General features: G+C 43.9%; 1 protein-coding gene across 3 annotated transcripts in view; it reads left to right on the top strand.

The window, feature by feature from the left end:
* The window catches only part of MCM3AP (minichromosome maintenance complex component 3 associated protein), a 47,680-nt gene extending 29,981 nt beyond the window's left edge, over nucleotides 1-17,699 (top strand). For all 3 annotated transcript variants that reach the window (XM_083471689.1, XM_083471690.1, XM_083471691.1), the window contains 10 exons: nucleotides 329-463; nucleotides 2,348-2,501; nucleotides 3,440-3,698; nucleotides 3,850-3,947; nucleotides 4,730-5,120; nucleotides 6,222-6,479; nucleotides 8,320-8,449; nucleotides 12,166-12,369; nucleotides 14,443-14,593; nucleotides 15,749-17,699. In XM_083471689.1, coding sequence (XP_083327815.1) covers nucleotides 329-463; nucleotides 2,348-2,501; nucleotides 3,440-3,698; nucleotides 3,850-3,947; nucleotides 4,730-5,120; nucleotides 6,222-6,479; nucleotides 8,320-8,449; nucleotides 12,166-12,369; nucleotides 14,443-14,593; nucleotides 15,749-15,895 — 1,927 coding nt within the window. In that variant the 3' untranslated portion in view covers nucleotides 15,896-17,699. The remainder of the gene's footprint in view (nucleotides 1-328; nucleotides 464-2,347; nucleotides 2,502-3,439; nucleotides 3,699-3,849; nucleotides 3,948-4,729; nucleotides 5,121-6,221; nucleotides 6,480-8,319; nucleotides 8,450-12,165; nucleotides 12,370-14,442; nucleotides 14,594-15,748) is intronic.
* Nucleotides 17,700-18,030: the final 331 nt, after the last annotated feature.

Genomic DNA, 18,030 nt, shown 5'->3' with positions numbered 1-18,030 from the left:
CCATGGCCCACCCACCACCAGCTGCTCCCTGTCTGATCACAGAGATCATGGGGGAGTCTCTGTTAGTGGTATTCAGCCTTGTGGGCCCGATCCTGTGGAACTCCCTACCAACTGAGATTAGACAGGCCCCCTCCCTTCTGAACTTTAGGCCCTTGACACTCCTATTTCAGATGGCATTGCATGGTAGCTTTCTGTTTCTCTGTCAAATTTTAATTGTTCTTTGTGTTTTTAAACATATTCTGTGCACTGCCTAGAAATTCTGCATAATAATAAGTCTTATATAAAATAAATAACAAGAAATAATTTTGTGTGTGTGTGTGTTCCTAAGGGATGCAGTGTGGACTCCACTGGATCTGCCATCACTGGTAGCTGAAAACATTCCAGTGAAAGAAAAAGAGGTTTTTTGGAAAGTACTTCTCGTGTTGCCAGGCTATGAGGAATGTCCAGTTGGGGATCCCAGAAGGTATTTTTTGCATTCAAACTATGCCGAGAAAGCCAGTAGCTGGTGGTGTTGCCTGCGTGGCCCTCAGGGCTGACCTGTTATCAGCAGTACTGCAGCCTAGTAGATGCTAGCCATTCAGAAGACACAAAATAATTTGGTTTGCTACTTGCTTATGTTGGTATTCATAACTAGAGACTTGCATGAAAATGTTTGGTTTTTTTGTTTTTTACTCCCTCGCCCAGCCCCAATTTGCTGACTGAAACAGTCTTCTAGTCCCTGGAGCTCTTTTTCATTAAAAGAGACATTAAAAGTTACTCCAGCATTGCTGAGGCCCCGGGAATCTTGGTGTCGGTGCCTATTGAACTTTGAATCTGGGCTAACTTCAGCCTGTTTCTCCTGTGTGGAAGAACGCAAGCTCGCCATTGTGTTCTCCATGACTGTGCTATGCCTGCTATGTCCCTTGTGCCATTGTTCTTCCCTTTGCATAGAAGATGGGGAAAGTTGGGGCATTGGGTACTTGGAGTCCTGCCCTTAGAAGCTCCATTGCCTTGGCTCCTCCCATAATAGTAGTGGCTTTTAAAAACAGGATTAATGGTAGTAAGCAGTTAAGCAGAGAAAATAGGCATAGCCCAGGTGTGGAGAACCTGTAGCACTCCAGGTGTTGCTGAAGCACTATTTCTTTCAGCCCCAGCAAGCATGGTCAATGTTCGGGGATGATGGGAGTTGTACTTCAGTAACATGTTCTGCACGTCTGGTATAACCAAACCAGTGCAAGCCACTTATGGTGACTTGTTGGAATCACTCGCTGACTGGTAAGTATGAATGAGATGTTGTGGGCCTAATGCCAGATAGGTTTCATGTCACTTCAGAATATGCCAGATATGTTGGTTTCAGTGGAGCCAGTTCACAGATTCAGCTGTGAGCAATCAAGTGATGTACGTGCACCGTAAACTTGCCCTTTCTTGCACTGTTGTTTCTATGCATATTTGTAGGATCAGGGTGTCAGGAAATCTCTGAAGATTGATAATAAATGAATAAACCTGTTAATAACCTTTATTAACAGGTTTATTCATTTATTATCAATCTTCAAGCCAAGAATTTAGGAATATAGGTTTTCGGTATTTCAGTTAAGTTTCTAATGCTAACAATCTGTGCACACTCACCTGGGAGAATTGCCCATTGAACAGAATGGGACTTGCTTCTGAGTAAACATGTATAGGATTGAGTCATATCCTTATCAACCTGTGTGACACTCCTCAAGATTTCTGAAAGGAATCTTAAACGTTACAGTTCAGTAAAGGCATTGGCAAATAGGAAAATTACCATATTGTGGCTGTGCAAATTATCATATATATTAATAGTGATCTCATTTCTCTGAGGGTTGATCCTTATATAGCCAAAGCCCCACAAGAGGGAGGAATAAGGAAGTTCAGGGGACCCTCAAGATTTGCCTAATTACAAAATATATTTAGAACCCCATGGCCTGGTGGCCCAACCTGAATATGGAATGCTGACTCTGCTGACTCTCTTGCTGGGGTGGAGTGTTTGTACATAGAACCAGGTGAATGAGAGATGTAATGGAATATGCTGAAGGAGGTCATGGTTGGCTATCTGAAAGAGGTCTCTCTCCATTGCAACATCTTTGTGGCAGTCCTGCTTGTTTGCTTGTATAAAATGTTGACTTTAGATAGTAAATTCAAATATGATTCTATTAGATACTATATTAACATGCAGATAGTTTGTGAATATTTAAATGAAGATGTCTGTTTCTTTCAACAAAGTAGCACACTCTGAGAACACTCTTATTTACAGGATCTAAATATTTGTCACTTTTTAAAGTGGTGGCAGAGTTTACAATTAATTTGTGATGCTATACTGAAAGTATATCTGGTCTTCTGTTCACAGAATTATAGCAGACTGGTTGAAAGCTAAGCTTATGATTGGTAAAAGTTTGAAGGAAGATATGTCTGTGGTGAAAGGTGGAATCCAGACCCTTGCATTGCATACTTCTCTTCATATGAAAAATGACTGGGCTGCTTGTATCAGTGTGTGTGTCAAGGTCAGTTCAAACATTGCTTGCTACATGTTAGTGTCATGAGAGGTACCGCAAAAGCTCTGCCTTTTGAAAGTTCAGAATTCAGTAGCCTGGTTAAGGCAGACTCACTGTATCAAACACATTCCTGTGCTTAAAGTTCTTTATTGGCTTTCATTTTGCCTCCTGGTGTTGCTTTATAAAGCTCTGCACCGTCTAGATAGGGAACCTTTTTCAGGCCCCAGGGCCCTGATGGAAGCCTCATTCCAGTAGCGAGGGATGCCAAACCCCATCACAATCACAGATATTTAACACACCCACCCACAAAGCTATTTGCCATGGAGGCAAAGGCACATATTTAATTATTATTAAATTGTGCAATTATATTTCATCTATTTTCTTCATGGACATTTTTCTTAATGCATTTTTTTGTTATTTTGATTTTTAAAAAGAAGCCTTCAGTATCGTTTAACTATGATTTGTAGTTTGTTCCAATTGTGGTTTGCTTGGAGCAAAACAGACCGCAATCCCACATTCAGACATAATTCTAAGTCAGGAAATTATTGTTTTGTTTTCTCTTCACCCGAGGTGGGAAAGGCAAAACTATTATAGATCTGCACATTAACAGTAAGCCATTCATTTGTTTAACTTTTACTGCCCAATGTTGTTATACAGATTGGACTGTTTGGTCAGTATATTTATTCACGGAGAGTAGGTCAATTAGCGGCCGTTGGCCAGGACAGCGGACTGGCGTCTTCACGTCCAGGGGAGTCTGCCACCGAATGCCCGTTGCTTTGGAGCAAGCAGCAGGGAAGGGCTTCTGCCTTCTGTGGTGCTTGTGGCCGGCTTGTGGCTGTCTGCTGCTAAAACAGGATGCTGTGCTAGATGGACCCGTTGGCCTGATCCTGCAGGGATGCTTTTAGGTGTTGACATTTCCCCCTATTGGTTTGCTTTCCCCTGTGTAGGTGACGGAGGGGACGCTCAGTCCCTCGGAGCTGAATGACCCAGAGACCCAGAAGGAGCTGCTTGGCACGAGGGGGCTGCTTCTCCTTCTGTCTCCTCGAGTGAGCAGTGAGGATGTTGTAGAGGAAGAGGTTTACTGGCTTTCAGCCTTGCTGCAGCTAAAACGGATTCTTCAGGCGAAACCTTTCCAACCAATCGTCCCTCTGGTGGTTCTTGTCCCAAGTCAGGGGGATGAAGCCATAGAAAAAGATGTAGAAGGAGGTATGAGAAGTTTCTGCACTTGGGGTAATTGCTCTTTAAGTCAATTTTTTCATTTGGAAAATAGCTGTGTGGTTGTCTCTTCTTAATTCTGTGCCTTTTCAGGGGGATAATGGAGTAGTATCACTAAAGTGGAATGTGGTTTCTTTTAAAGGACTGATGCTGCCAGATTTGATTTTGGCTAACCTTATTTCAGGTTACAACATAGTTGTCATTCCAGATTCTGTGAATGGATTGCAAGGTACCAGCAAGGTAAGAACCATCTCCACAGAGAGGTTGTAATTTATACTCCTACCAGGTTTAATGATTTTTCGACACAGGGAGAGTATTATTATCAGTTGCATTTTAAAGCTGTAGGTTGGCATCTCAAAAACAAAGCAGAAACCAGTGTGCTGATTAGAGTGTCAAGACTACAGCCTGGGAGACCAGGGGTGAAATCCCCACTCAGCCATGAGGCTCACTGGATGACCTGGGGTCACTTGCTCTCAGTCTGACCCACCTCACAGGGCTGTTGACATGCCACGCTCAATGCAGGGAGGCTTTTCATCTGGCTACCTGATAACCAGATTCCCCATTGAAAGCCTCTGTAGATGCCTTCCAGCTCCCAGTCCTATCTCAGGCTTTTTCCATCACTGCAGAGATTTTGGGCAGTCCTCACAGGAGCAATTGGTTGTGAAGGATGGAGTACCATCTCTTAATACAATTGCATGAGGCTTTTCTGTTATTCCATACTCAGTTGATCTTGTCTACTAGAACCTTGTCTAATAGGGAAGGTTGTCTAATATGGAAAGGCATCGTCAGCATAGGGTTTTCACCTTGGTTTAGTAGATCATGGAAGCCTGTTTTTAGCAAGTTTTTTTCAGCTTCATGTTCATGTTCAGTTGTGTTGTGTTGGGGGAAGGACTGGGTTTGAGAGCAGGACTGAAAGCATTTATGTATCAACAGAACTGACTCCCTTAATGTGGTGACTCATTGATACGGATTTTCACTTTATTGTCAACTAGTGAATTTGTCGTGTGTAATTCTGTCTACAGCTCTCTGAAGCTGTGCAGTGGCTGGTTGCTCAGTGCCCGAGCTCAGACAAGGTTCACTGCCAGACACTCATGCAGTATGTTGAAGACGGTGTGGAGCGTGAGTTCAGTAAGCACTTCTACCAAGACATGAAGGAGAGATCCCTTGCTGGCTTGCCCTCTCAGGATCCAAGTGCCATAATAGAGCTGTACAATAGTGTGATACAGTTCCTGGCTGAAGTCGCCTCTTCAGAAGACCTCTGTGAACTCTCCTGGCCTGTTCCTGAATTTGCAGAGCCCGGGGGCAGCAAAGTGCTTCCACATCTCCAGTGGAACACCCCCAGCCATCTGGGCTGGCTGAAGAAAGCCCTGCTCTCCTTCCAGATCCCTCACATGGATCTCCCTCCTTTGGGTGGTAAGAACTCCTAACCAGTACTGTTGCCTAGTAGCAGTTGAGAGACTGCTGTGTAACACACAAATAACATGCCAACACCCTAACAAATAACACCCTAACAGAGGCAGTGTGGTGTAGTGGTTAATCTTGTAATCTGGGGAACCGGGTTCGCGTTTCCGCTCCTCCACCTGCAGCTGCTGGGTGACCTTGGGCCAGTCACACTTCTGTGAAGTCTCTCAGCCCCACTCACCTCACAGAGTGTTTGTTGTGGGGGAGGAAGGGAAAGGAGAATGTTAGCCGCTTTCAGACTCCTGAAGGGGAGTGAAAGGCGGGATATCAAATCCAAACTCCTCCTCCTCCTCCTCCTCCTCCTCCTCCTCCTCTTCTTCTTCTTCTTCTTCTTCTTCTTCTTCTTCTTCTTCTCTGAATTATAATTGTCTTGCTTATCACAAAAGAAAATGCATTAGAAAGAAAATGTTTCTCATCATGAGAGTCTTTAAGTTACTCCTTGCTTCCATCATGTTTTGTGTATTTTGTTGCATGTCTGTTTATTGTTCTGGAATTAAATTTTGAATTGGGAAGTAGCCATTTCCCAGATGTGTACACACGTGTGTTTGTGTGCATAAGGACAGAGCTTATCTTTCTGTTATGCCCACTTACCTGAAATATTTCCTTATTCTTACTGTACCAGATCTTGATGCAAGAAGCTTTGGAACTCCCTCTATATTTTCTTGCTCTGCTTTGCAAAAAAAGACCTAACATTTCAACAGATATTTCAGCAAATGTTGACAGGACTCATTGGTTGAATCCTGGTTGTTATTTTTGTTCTTTCTGCTGTTGTTGTAATTATTATTAATTGTGCTGCGCCCTGATACTTTGGGGGCAGAATGTTTCTGAATAGTTACCGGAAACCACAAGAGGGGAGAGGCGGAGCTCTTGCGCTCCACTGGGAGGACACGACGCTAGACTAGATGGGCTATTGGCCCCATTTGGGGGGCTTCTCTTGCCTGCTTTGGCTCAGCTAATACCAGAGCAAATCTGAGCTGTAACATTGGCCATAGTTCTTTTTTGTTATTGTTAGGCAGAAACTTTAATGTATCTTCTCTTTCCTCTGCCCACCAGCTCCCTGGCGCCCTGTTTGTGCCATGATTTTCCAGTATTTGTCCCAGACTACCAGTTCTCTTCAGACCCAGGAGATACTTCAGTCTCAGGTAGAGAATTTGCTGAGCAGAACTTACTTCAAGTGGAAGAGTAGGAAATGTGCCAGCTCAGAAGACAATGGCCCATCTGTGGAAGAGATCCCTTGGGACAGCATCTTGGCACTATGCATTAACCATAAATTGAGAGACTGGAAACCTCCACAAAAGCCAATAGCACCAGGTAGTAAATGACTCTGGACAATCTCTTATCTACATTTCCCCCCCCCCCTGTGTTCTGTATTAAGTTGTGTTTAGCATATATTAACTTTGCCTCTAGCCCCAAGAGTCTTGCCTGTATCCCTTGCTAACAAACTTACTATGGCATAAGCTTTCATGGCTTACACTTCCTCAGATGTGTGAAGTGTTATCGTAACTTCTGGTCTATATACACATGGAGTGGGGTGTGTGTGTAGAAAGGTCAGGGGTGAACGAAATCTGGAAAAGTACAGTGCTAATTGCATACTTAGCTGTGATAATTCACAGAACAGTTCTTGATGACTCGGCCATTCTGGCATTGGTAAACCAATTAACACATATAAAGGTAAAGGGAACCCCTGACTGTTAAGTCCAGTTGCGGACGACTCTGGAGTTGCGGCGCTCATCTTGCTTTAGTGGCTGAGGGAGCCAGCGTTTGTCTGCAGACAGTTTCCGGGTCATGTGGCCAGCAGGACTAAGCTGCTTCTGGTGAACCAGAGCAGTGCACAAAAACGGCGTTTACCTTCCCCCCAGAGTGGTACCTATTTATCTACTTGCACTTTGACATGATTTCGAATGGCTAGGTTGGCAGGAGCTGGGACCGAGCAAAGGGATTCAAACCCCATCGTGGGGATTCGAACCGCGAACCTTCTGATCGGCAAGCCGTAGGCTCTGTGGTTTAGACCACAGCACCACCTGCGTCCCATATTAGCACATATATTGTTCAAAAAATCCATTGCCTCCATTCAGTCCACAAGTTACACCATTGTATTTAAAGCCAACGATTTCATGTTGTAGTCTCACCGTGAAGTTCCTTTGCTTCAAGTTGGCTATTTTAAGATCATTCACAGAGTGTCCTTGGAAGGTTGAAAAGCCCCCCCCCACTGGCACTTTAATATTGCCATTTCTAAGGTCAGGCCCTGTTTGCCCTGTACATTTAAAGCAGTATTGTGCCATTCTAAACAGTCGTGGTTTCCCCCTGGGAAAGTAGTATATTGAAGGTGCTGAGCATTGTTAGTAGGCCTCTGTTCCCCTCAGAGAGCTACAATTCCTAGAGTTCCCTGGGAAGATGGATTGGTAGTTGAACTATTTTGCGAATTGTAGCTTTATGAGGGGAATAGAGGCCTACTAACAACTCTCAGCACCTCCAATATACTACAGTTCCCAGGATTCTTTGGTGAAAACCACGACTGTTTAAAATGGTATGATGGTGCTTTGAATACATAGTGCATATGGGGCTCAGTTTTATGTCCATTTACCCTTTTGCATAGAGACTGGACTGTTGGCCCTGTGTAAAATGTGTTGTTGGTAGATGATACCATGTATCACATTGGAAGATGAGCAGGTGAACGGAGACATAGTGCTGCCAGAGACAATATGTGGTCAGAATTAACATCTGGGATTGCCACAACGGCTGGTCTTTGTTATGTGGCCTGTTGCTGCTAGCTTGAGGGTCTCTCTGTAAGCAAGTACAGCCTTTACACCCAACGAAGTGTCATTGTGCAGAAGGGACTATAGATCATCTAAGCTGCATTTGAGTACTTACAGCTGCAATGTGTGGCAACAAGTGGCCTTCTGTCATTTCCCCTTCCAAATCTTTTAGATTATGCCTTGGTACCAGTAATTTAATTACTGAATGAGTGTACTTATACTGAACGCATGGGCAGAAGGAAAAGATAGCAGTTTTGTTCAAACAAACATTTAGTGTTTGCATTCTAGAGCGACTGAGGCAGAGTTCCTCATTTCACGATAACTTCTGTTGAATCTGGAAAATCTATGTTACTTTTGATTTTATGTTGGGGTTCTGTGTGTCTTGCGTCTAACAGAAGCAGTGAGCAAAGATGGACAGACATATGTATATTTTTCTGAGGAGCAATTGAGAAAATTCACTCGTCCTGTTTTATGGGAAGAAGCCAGATTAAAAACTCAGAAAGAAGTCCAGCAAAGTGAAGGATGGTGAGATTGTCTAACTTTTCTTTGACTTTTAGCAGCCCTGCCCTCTTCCCTTTCCTTTTTGACACTTTCGCCTCTCACAGCCTATCTCTGTTATTCTACCCCCTTAACTAACTAATTGGCACCAAGAGTGCTGGACTGAAGCCCAGTTTTGGAAATCAGTACTTGTGGCAATTATTTTAAGTTACTGCTTTTTGTTACCACTATCTTCCCCTGCAGGCTTCCTCTGCAGATCTTAGGATATTTCATTTCTGTAAATCAACAGGAATGTGTTTGAAACTTAGTGCTGCAAGAAACTGAGGTTCTGAGGTGCAGAGAAATTTTCAGAAGGCGATTGGAAAGTATCTGCAGTACCTTTATATCATCAGATTGATCCATTTGATTAGATCTTGGGAAGGTTGTGAGAATAGCTGTATTTGGATATAACACTGGCCATAAAGCTGGGTTTGTTTATTGCAGGAGTTGCCAACCCTTTTGGAGTTGTGGGCACATTTCAAATTTTGAGTGTTCTGGAGGTGCCAGGGACAAGATGGCTTCCATGGAGGAGCACGGCATAGCACAAAATGAGAGAGAACCCCACCCCTGGCAATCTTATGCTTGCCATGGGAAGTCAGCTACATCCTGCTGGCCCCCATTTTGGAGATGCTGATGCTGTTGTTGTCTAATAACAACAGGATGCATTCCTCAGTGTCAGGAAAAGACCAGAAGGTAGCCACAGCACTCTCATGTCACATAAATCACTAAGAAGTTACCTTAGTAACTACATTTTGCCCCATAACTTTCTAGGAGGGCTAGAGACTTACCTTTTTCCAAAAATGAAAGCTCACAGTCTGAGCACTTTCCCAGGGCAGCGCTGGAAGCCCAACCAGCCAGCTCCCTGGTGCCTGCAAGTGCCAGGTTGGCAACATCTGATTTATTAGATAGGATCTCAGGTGAGATTACAGCCTGAACAAACTGCAACAAACATGGAGTGCTTAATTATAGTTTTTACTAAGCTAATCCATCTGTGTTTGTTGCCTCAGAGGAATAGATGAGCAGAGCAGGAAGTGTTCAAGCCATAGGCACCCACATACACTCCAGTTTGTTGTAATGTTTTGTGACCAGTGTTGCATCTGAATGTGGCTGTGCTGAATAATGCATTGAATAATTATTGTTTGTCTTTCAAACAATAATTGAAAGGTTGTGTGAGAGAGACGCCCTTGATGTGGGATGACACCTTCATTTGAAAGCTTCAACCTTTTAAACATGTCTATTCCACTTTTTAAACACACTGAAACTTTGATTTGAAAATGGATCCTAAAAGATTATGCAGCTGAGATCGAAAAGCCCCCCCCCAGTCGCATTTGCAATCATATTTTGTTTTTCCCCCCAAAAGATATTTATTAAAGTTTTTTTTTAAATATAACAATGAAAAAATAAAAAGAAACAAAATACAACATAAAAACAGTTAAAAAACAAATAATTTTCCATACCATATCTTCCTTACGCTTATTTCCCCAGACCTCCTCATACCTCCCTTCTTTGTATTCCACTTCAATTTGTTAGTTCAGCAAATCCTTACCATTAAGCTTTTACCCATTTATAAACCTTTTTTTTTCGTATCTCCTAAAGCATTACAGCTGGAAACCCCTTAGTTTCTATCCAACATCCTTCTAACATTCATTAATTTTACAATATTTCTGTAAACAGTCTTTAAATTTCTTCCAGTCTTCTTTCACCAACTCTTCTCCCTGGCCTGCAATCATATTTTGAGCCAAGAGGCATGGTGGTAACCTCAGAGCCGTCAGATTGCAAGAGAAGCTAAGTAGGCAAAATTAACAAAGAAACACAGAATTGTAGAGTTGGAACGGACCCTGAGCGTCATCTAGCCCAACCCCCTGCAATGCAGGAATCTCAGCTAAAGCACCCATGACAGGTGGCCATCAAACCTCTGCTTAAAGACCTCCAAGGAAGGCGAGTCCACCACCTTCTAAGGGAGGCTAAGTTTTTAAGCAGAGGTTGGACGGCCATCTCATGGATGCTTTCCTGCAGGGGGCTGGACTCTGTCACCCTCCGGGCAACTCCCAACTCTGCCATTCTATCCCTCTAAGAATGATCTGACAGCATACTTGAAAGCAGCACTGAAGCCATCAGAGGATGGGATAGACAAATAGGAAAAGTGGATATGGTGCAAACTGCCCGTGCAGACTAGAACCTCAGCATTGAGCAGACAGGAAAATGAAAGAGTCTTTAGAAGCACATTGTGGTTTTGCAGCTCTGGCTAGAATCTGAAAAAGATATTGTGGAACTAGGAAGGTATGGGGAAGCTGCAGCCCATGGGCTAAACTTGGCCTGCCAGGATCCCGAGTTGACCTGCAAGACTGTTTTCCCCAAACCCACAGCCACTCAAGTTGCATTTGATGTAGAGACAAGACATCAGGTGTGGGGAAGGCAGAGATGGGGCTTCAAAGGAACAATTGGGGGCTTATAGTGAGCAAGGTTTGCTTCTACCATTCATCAGTTGATGGGAGGTGGGAAGGTATTCTGCTCCTGCAGCATTTTGCCAGCATCTGCTACATGAAGGAGAACTTCGCTGTGCAGTAGATGCCTGCAAAATGAGGGCTTCTTTCTCTCTCCCCTGCTCCCCCATCAGCTGGTGGGAAGGAGAAAAAAATGCTTTGCCAGCCCTATGCTCAGTGCTTCCCAAAATGTAGAGTAGGGCTGAAAACTCCCTTTGCGCTGCAGTTCCCAAGCAGCTAATAGGAAACAGTCATTCAGGTGCTTGGGAACCCCATGTGAGGGATTTTGCAGGACAACTCACCTGTCAATCATGCTGGCATAAGGATGTTATGAGTTGGCCAACAAGGATGGGGCAGATAAAGATCTGTCCTCCAGAGCCAAAGAGGACTCTCACCCCAACCTAAACAAATGAAGAATTGGACTATCTTCACTGCAATGAAAGCTAAAATATTTAGATCTTTTTAGTTTTACAGACAACTAAGTGGCAGAGAGGATAGTGTTTTATATAACTATGTACAATGAGGAAAAACAGGTTTTTGTCTGCTGTTATTATACTAGATCTTGGCCATCTAGGGAAACTGGTTGACAGTAGATTCAGGAAAGTACTTCTTTACAGAAGTAAAAGGTAAAGGACCCCAGAACGGTTAAGTCTAGTCAAAGGCGACTATGGGATGCGGTGTTCATCTCGCTTCGGGCCGAGGGAGCCGGTGTGTGTCTGCAGACAGCTTTCTGGGTCATGTGGCCGGCATGACTAAACTGCTTCTGCTGCAGCAGAACACCGTGACAGAAGCCAGAGTGCACGGAAACATCGTTTACCTTCCAGCTGCAGCAGTACCTATTTATCTACTTGCACTGGTGTGCTTTTGAACTGCTAGGTTGGCAGAAGCTGGGATAGGGCAAAGAGAGCTCACCCCCGTAGTGCGGATTCAAACTTCTGACCTTCCAATCAGCAAGCCCAAGAGGCTCAGTAATTTAGACCACAGTGCCACCTGTGACCCACTTTACACAAGATGTGCTATTGGATATATGATTCATGTATTCATCTAAGATACAGCTAAATGGAACTTGTTAACACTGTTTTGATCACTTGTGCAAATAGCATGCTGGGCTAGATGGAAACTTTGGTCTAGTTCCAGTAGAGGTGCTGTTATACTTACTGATATTTCATAATTCTGGTAAAAGCAAATAATTCCCTTTGCTTGATATTTTTCATTGCCTAGGTCCAAAATAAAAACTCAGTCTTTTGCTAAGCTATATTCTCATTCATTGTCTCCGATGGAATATTGTGACAGCCAGCAAACTGTGAACAACAAAGAACTAAGTATTTCCAGTGGAGGAGATCTAACACAGGCCATTTCAGAAGCGGATCATCTCCCTGAGTACCTGTCTGCCAAGTTGCAACAGGAGAAAACAGAGAGCAGGAGGTAAAAGTTTTTCTCCTTTTTTGTAAGTTGTGGGACCCCACAAGTTAACATGATGGTGCTTAGTAATAGTTCACAGTTCTTAATCTCTGTAAGTGGCCCCAAAGCTTTGAGAAAACCACTCTCATTCAGCCTCTTCCCCCACTCCCAACACACAGCCGCTCTGAGAGGATACCATGGTCTGTGGCTTGAGGTTTTTTAAGCCCGTTAGATGTACACGGTACGTAGCACAGCTTGTGAATACAGGCAATATCATAATTGGGTGTTTGTCATTCTTGGGAGTGTTTCATTTTGGCGCTGAGACATATGTTTAGGTATCCTGTCCTGCAGTGCTTTATTTTTTCAAGAAAAATAGGTGCTGGAACTCACCATGAAGTTGTTAAGTAAGTCGTCAGGTGATTCGGGGCAGCCCTGAACAGATACTGGTTTGTCAACAGCCATGTTCACTTCCTACAAAGATGCTAAAAACTATGGCAAGCTGTCTCCGTAGTTGGTTTGTTCCAGTGCAGGTCAAACAAATGCTCCCTGCCTCCCTTGTTCTCTTAGACTCAGGAGGGTGCCTAGGGCGGCTCGGAAGGGCCCTTGGGCAAATGTGCACATGTGCAATTGTAGAAGGCTAGCTGGAAAGCTTAAAGGCCGCTGCCACTACACGGGAGATAGATTGAAGAAAAGGAAATGCAAATTGGCCCCATAGCTTGACCAATCATGGCTAGGAGCTAGATGGAGTCTTAAATCTAAAAAAATGGCCAGCTTCCATTTTGACTTGAAATGTTGGTTTAGGGCTTCTCAGAAGTATGTAAGGGTCAGAAGCAGGTTGGGGTGAGCATTGACCTGTTTTGGGGTAATGGGCCCACTTGAGAGGTGCCAGAACTGCGTTCTGGTGCGCTCCAGCTGGAAAAAGCACTGCTGTCCTGTGAGTTGAAGGGTGAGCTGCCTCCAGGATCTTATTGGAAGCAGCATTGCAAGCGTCATGTACCTCTGGAGAGTACAGATAGGAAACTTAACTGGAAAAGACAAGTATTTGTTTCCCCTGAAAATTTAAAACGTACCGTTACACAAAGAAGAAAATGTTTGTTTATTTGAACTTTCCTACCAACTCTTTGTTACTAAAAGTAATGACTGTACCACAATACATTATATCAGATTTTTAAAACAGGAAACATTTAAAACCAGCAAATAAATAGTCAGAGTCTGGCTAGACAAGGAGGAGTGGTGGGAGGCTACAGCTGGGGAACCCCTAAGGAAGCATCCGAGTGGCTCCAAGGCTCTGAACCAGGAGAAGTTGGTGGGATACAGAAGATAAGCCACAGGAAGAAGGTGGGGACAGATGGGTTGGAGGCTGAGCAAGCAAGAGGTTTAAGTAGAGTGAGGCAGCTGAGGAGGAAGACAAGGCTGCAGCTGGAACATTCCCAGCCCCCCTGCCAGTTCAACTGTTTCCCCTCTCCTCCATCCCCAAGAACGAGGAGGGTGTTACATGTAGCAGAATAAAAGGGAGCCCCTCCTCGAAGGAACTTGCGACTGTTGGGAAGGCGGCAGGCTGGGGAGGAGCCTTAGGAGGAAGGGGAAGGCTCAGATCATCAGTTCTGGCAGCTGCTTCATTGGGTTCGTTCTGCCCATGGAGTTCCTGCTGGGTTTTGTCTCTCTGAACAAAGAATCAACCTTACTGCTCATCTCTATGAGTTTCTGTGCTGAATCACAGTGGAACCAGCTCTGACATAAAGACGCAGAACAATAGGCAATGAATATGTATAGCAGGCGGTCAAAGTCGCCCAAAGTCCTGACTAGAAGCTGCTGCCAAAACCTAATAAGGGTGAGTGCCAGCCATTTTGAGGGGCGAGGGAATTCCACAGTTGGAATGCCTCTGCCGATAATACCTTCTCCCCTCTTGTGGTGGCAGGAGAGCGTTCCCCATCAGTCTTCTCATGTATCTAAATTCTGAGCAGGTAGTGGCTTTCTGCGTCTGTTCAAACACCTTGAACTTGTCTCAATAGCATATAAGCAGCCAGTGCAGCTCCTTCAATGGATAGAGCACAATCATTTACCCATTCTTTTTGTCCTTTGCCTTTGTTGGTCTAGGTTTGAGGAGCAGCTGCAGCAGTTGTTAGTGAAAGACTCGGAGTCATTCCAGGATTTTCCCTCTCTTCCTCTGTATCTTCCTGAAGCTCTGGTGGCTGTGCCTCAGATTATCCATCCCCAAGCCAAAACACCAGTGCTGAGAAGCCCAGAGGTAAACTCTAGAAAAATAAGAGTGGAATAAATCATATAGGGTTGCTATATTTACATGAAGTATCTGTAACTGATAGATTTTATAATTTTGTGGGTGGGGGTGGTTGGAGAGGAGGGGCTGGTATGTATGGGTGTCAAATATGCCTGATTCTGGGCTTTGTGGTGATGGCGCTTTCAGCTTCTATGGTGATTTAATTTTCTCTGACTTGTACACTTAAGCTATAAAACCTGATTACTATAATCAGTTTTCCTGGAAAGCCCACATGTTTTGTGGTTGGATCTAAACATAGTTGAACTTCAGTCACTTTGGAATCAATGGAACATTTGTCATGACCAGTTTATCCCATTGATTCTAGTGAGATTTAGGTTCCACTAACTTGGGATGCATCCAGTGAAGTTGCCCCATGCATTGCGCAGGAGAGCTTTTCCTTCCTCTCTTTTCCCCATGTGCCACCGATAAAATCTGCTCCGGTGGGGGGCGGGGAGGAAAAGAGAGGGGAGGGTAGTTTCATTTTACAAGGGGAAGTCTTTGCATGAATGGGATGGTCATTGTAGATCAGAGTGGGGAATCTGTGGCCCTCCAGTTGTTGCTGGAGTGGAGCTGCCATCCCATTGGTTATGCTGACTGGGGCTGCTGGGAGTCCAGCAACGGTGAAGAGCCACAAGCTTCCCATCCCCACTGTAGAGAGTGTAAGCCACGGGTGCCACGCGGTTGTGCCACTTCTGGAGAGGGGCAAGAGGGCACCCAGCCTCGACTTTGAGATGGGATCAAACCTACAATTCTTCCTGCCTCTTGGACACTCTTTCCCAGCCCAGGAGAACTAGAGGCAGAACCACTCCTTGGAGGGGGCCCTTGAATGACCCTGATACCTCCCTTGAACTTGAATTGCAACACCCCCTCCCCCAAAAAGTAGGCACCGCTGTACTGAAGGAACATCTAAGCAGGGTTTAAATTTATAATTGTTTTCTATAGCCTTTTAGTGCCCCCAACAATTTGCCGTGTCCTACAGCAACATGTGTGTGAATGAATGTGGTTATTCTGGGCTGTTAGATTAAGTGCTTCTGGTTAGGGGGCAGGTTGGGTGTGCTGCTAAACTGTTGGCTTTCTCAAAAAATATTTTATACTGTATTAACAATTTTCTCTTTTGCTCTTCAGGCTGCAGGTTGGACAGAATTGAGAGACACAGGTACCCCTGTGTCACAAAGATTTGCCTATTTGAAACAACTAATCAGGGCTAACAAAGAAGAAGAAATGACTTGTGAGCTCCACCTGTCAACATTGCTGGACATGATAGATGCTTGATCAGAGTTGACCCGAACGTGTGAGGCCAGAGAGCTCATAATGAATGATGAACACACGATTAACCTACAATTTCTGCATAGAAAACAATGGAGGCTTTTGTGGATGAATAGTTCTTTCCCTATCATACAGTACTTGTATATGTTTGCACAATGTTACATTTCCGTGAAGATGAATTGTTCCTTAGGTTTTATATTTTAATTTTAATTTTGCTCTTTTCCTGTACCCACTTCCTTGGAGTAAGCCTCTTTAAACGTGGTGTAAGCCTCATTGAACTCCTCCATTCTGTTGATGAAGCCAGCTGCTGGAGCCCACATAGACAAGAGTTGATTCTATGCATGGTGGGGGAGAGAAAGAGGAGATTGCCTCTGATTCCATAATCAAATCTCAAATATTTGTTTGGGAACTGGTCTGATGCGTTTCTCGTTGCATATGCATAAGGCCCCATTCAAACACTGTGCTCCCACATGAATGGTTGCTGGTATTGGAGACAGGGCAAATGTGTGATTGGATGGGAAGATCAGGTCACTGTTGCTCATGCTCCCCACCATGTGTAGGGGAGACACTATTGACTCGCCTGGTCACTTCATCGACTTGGCTGCTGCTCTGAGAAAGTATGACAACCCTTTATCTGTGTTATCTGCTCTGCATGGACAAAATGAATTGTGTGTCCCTGGTGATGCATGGCACTGCTGTGCATCCCTGTGTGGAATTGACATCCATGGCGGAATTTCCATATGTGGAGTTGCCTTAGTAAGATTACTGCCTTGTCACAAAGGAGGCTCAGATTGGAGGCTTACACAATAAGATGCTTTAGGGACTTACGTTTTGGTACATGCGTACAGAGGTGTGTTATCCGTGCTATTACAGATTTCTTGTCTTCAGCAGAGGCAAATTAGGAGGAGCCAGAGATCTCTCTTGATAAAAACTGAAAGAAGTACTTGGTGTTGCAAAGGGCAGATACCTGTATATAGAGATCAATTTCAGCAGAAGCTCTCACCCAGAAGTTGCAGCTCATGTTGCAGATTTACATGATTATCTAAAGAGGATGAAACCAGTGTGTTCTCTAAAACAGAATGACCAAAGATGATTGGACGCCGTGTTGTTTCCATTTTACATCATGTAGTCCAAGGGCAGCTTGCTTTCACATGGCATTTAGGCACCAGAGTGCTGTGATAAGAATTCTCACCCAGGATGGTTTCAAATCCACCTGTTTGCAGTGCCAACGCAGGCTGCTGAAGCTCTTTCATGCATTTTTGGGATACTTACGCTGCCATTTTCATTAAGGAAGGGAAACAAGTAAATTGTAAGGTGGAAAGCGTGTGTAAAAAAAATACTGGAAAATTTTGCAGCACCTTGAGAACACTAGACTGCTTTTGTTAAATTACCATGGACAATCTGGTTTGTGTATGTGTTTTAGAAATGGTCTGTCCTGCATTTTGCTTAGATTTTCATATTAGGAAATAATTTCTTAAGTCTGTATCTTTATCAAGAGGAAAGCAACTACCTGGGGGAAAAAAATCTGATATGCAGAGCTTGTAAAGTTGGCAAGAGCTTCCTTTCCCAAGAATCAGTAACTTCATATTCTGCATATTTATTTTAAATTTTGTGTTGCTTTCTGTTTTAAGTTGTGCTATTTTACAGCGTCCTTTCTAGTTAAGTATAATGTGCAATTTTCACAAGTACATTTATACTGTGTTAGGCTAACCTCCAAGGCCCTGATGCTTTCTTTCCAGTATTTCAGATATTATATTTAGTTTTAGGGTCTACTGTAGCTATTGTCTAATAAATAAAAACTATTCTGACACTTTTGAAGTGATGCTTAAAATTATTGCTTAGTGTCATCTATGGACATGGTGCTTTTCCAGGATCCCTGTTTGGCAGGCCCACAAGAGGCTTGCAATTAAAAAATATGTAGACAGAAGGAAAATCACAAAGGAAGTGGAGGAGATTGAGGCAGAGGTAAACAGAAATTATGTGTGATTCTTTCAAATACAGGGACTTTGGCTCAGTGAAACATGGTACTGAGACTAAGAGGGAGGGTTCCCAAAGCTTCCAGGGGAAAGCAGTTTTCAGGAGGGCTTTGAAAGACTTGAGAGCGCTCAAGGACTCTCATCCCCTGTTACTCACTGCTAGAT

This window comes from Podarcis liolepis, assembly GCF_965112155.1.
Source record: "Podarcis liolepis genome assembly, chromosome: 1".
NCBI classification, from domain to species: domain Eukaryota; kingdom Metazoa; phylum Chordata; class Lepidosauria; order Squamata; family Lacertidae; genus Podarcis; species Podarcis liolepis.
The sequence above is the reverse complement of the archived record's forward strand: the minus strand, read 5'-3'. Positions and strand labels throughout refer to the sequence as shown.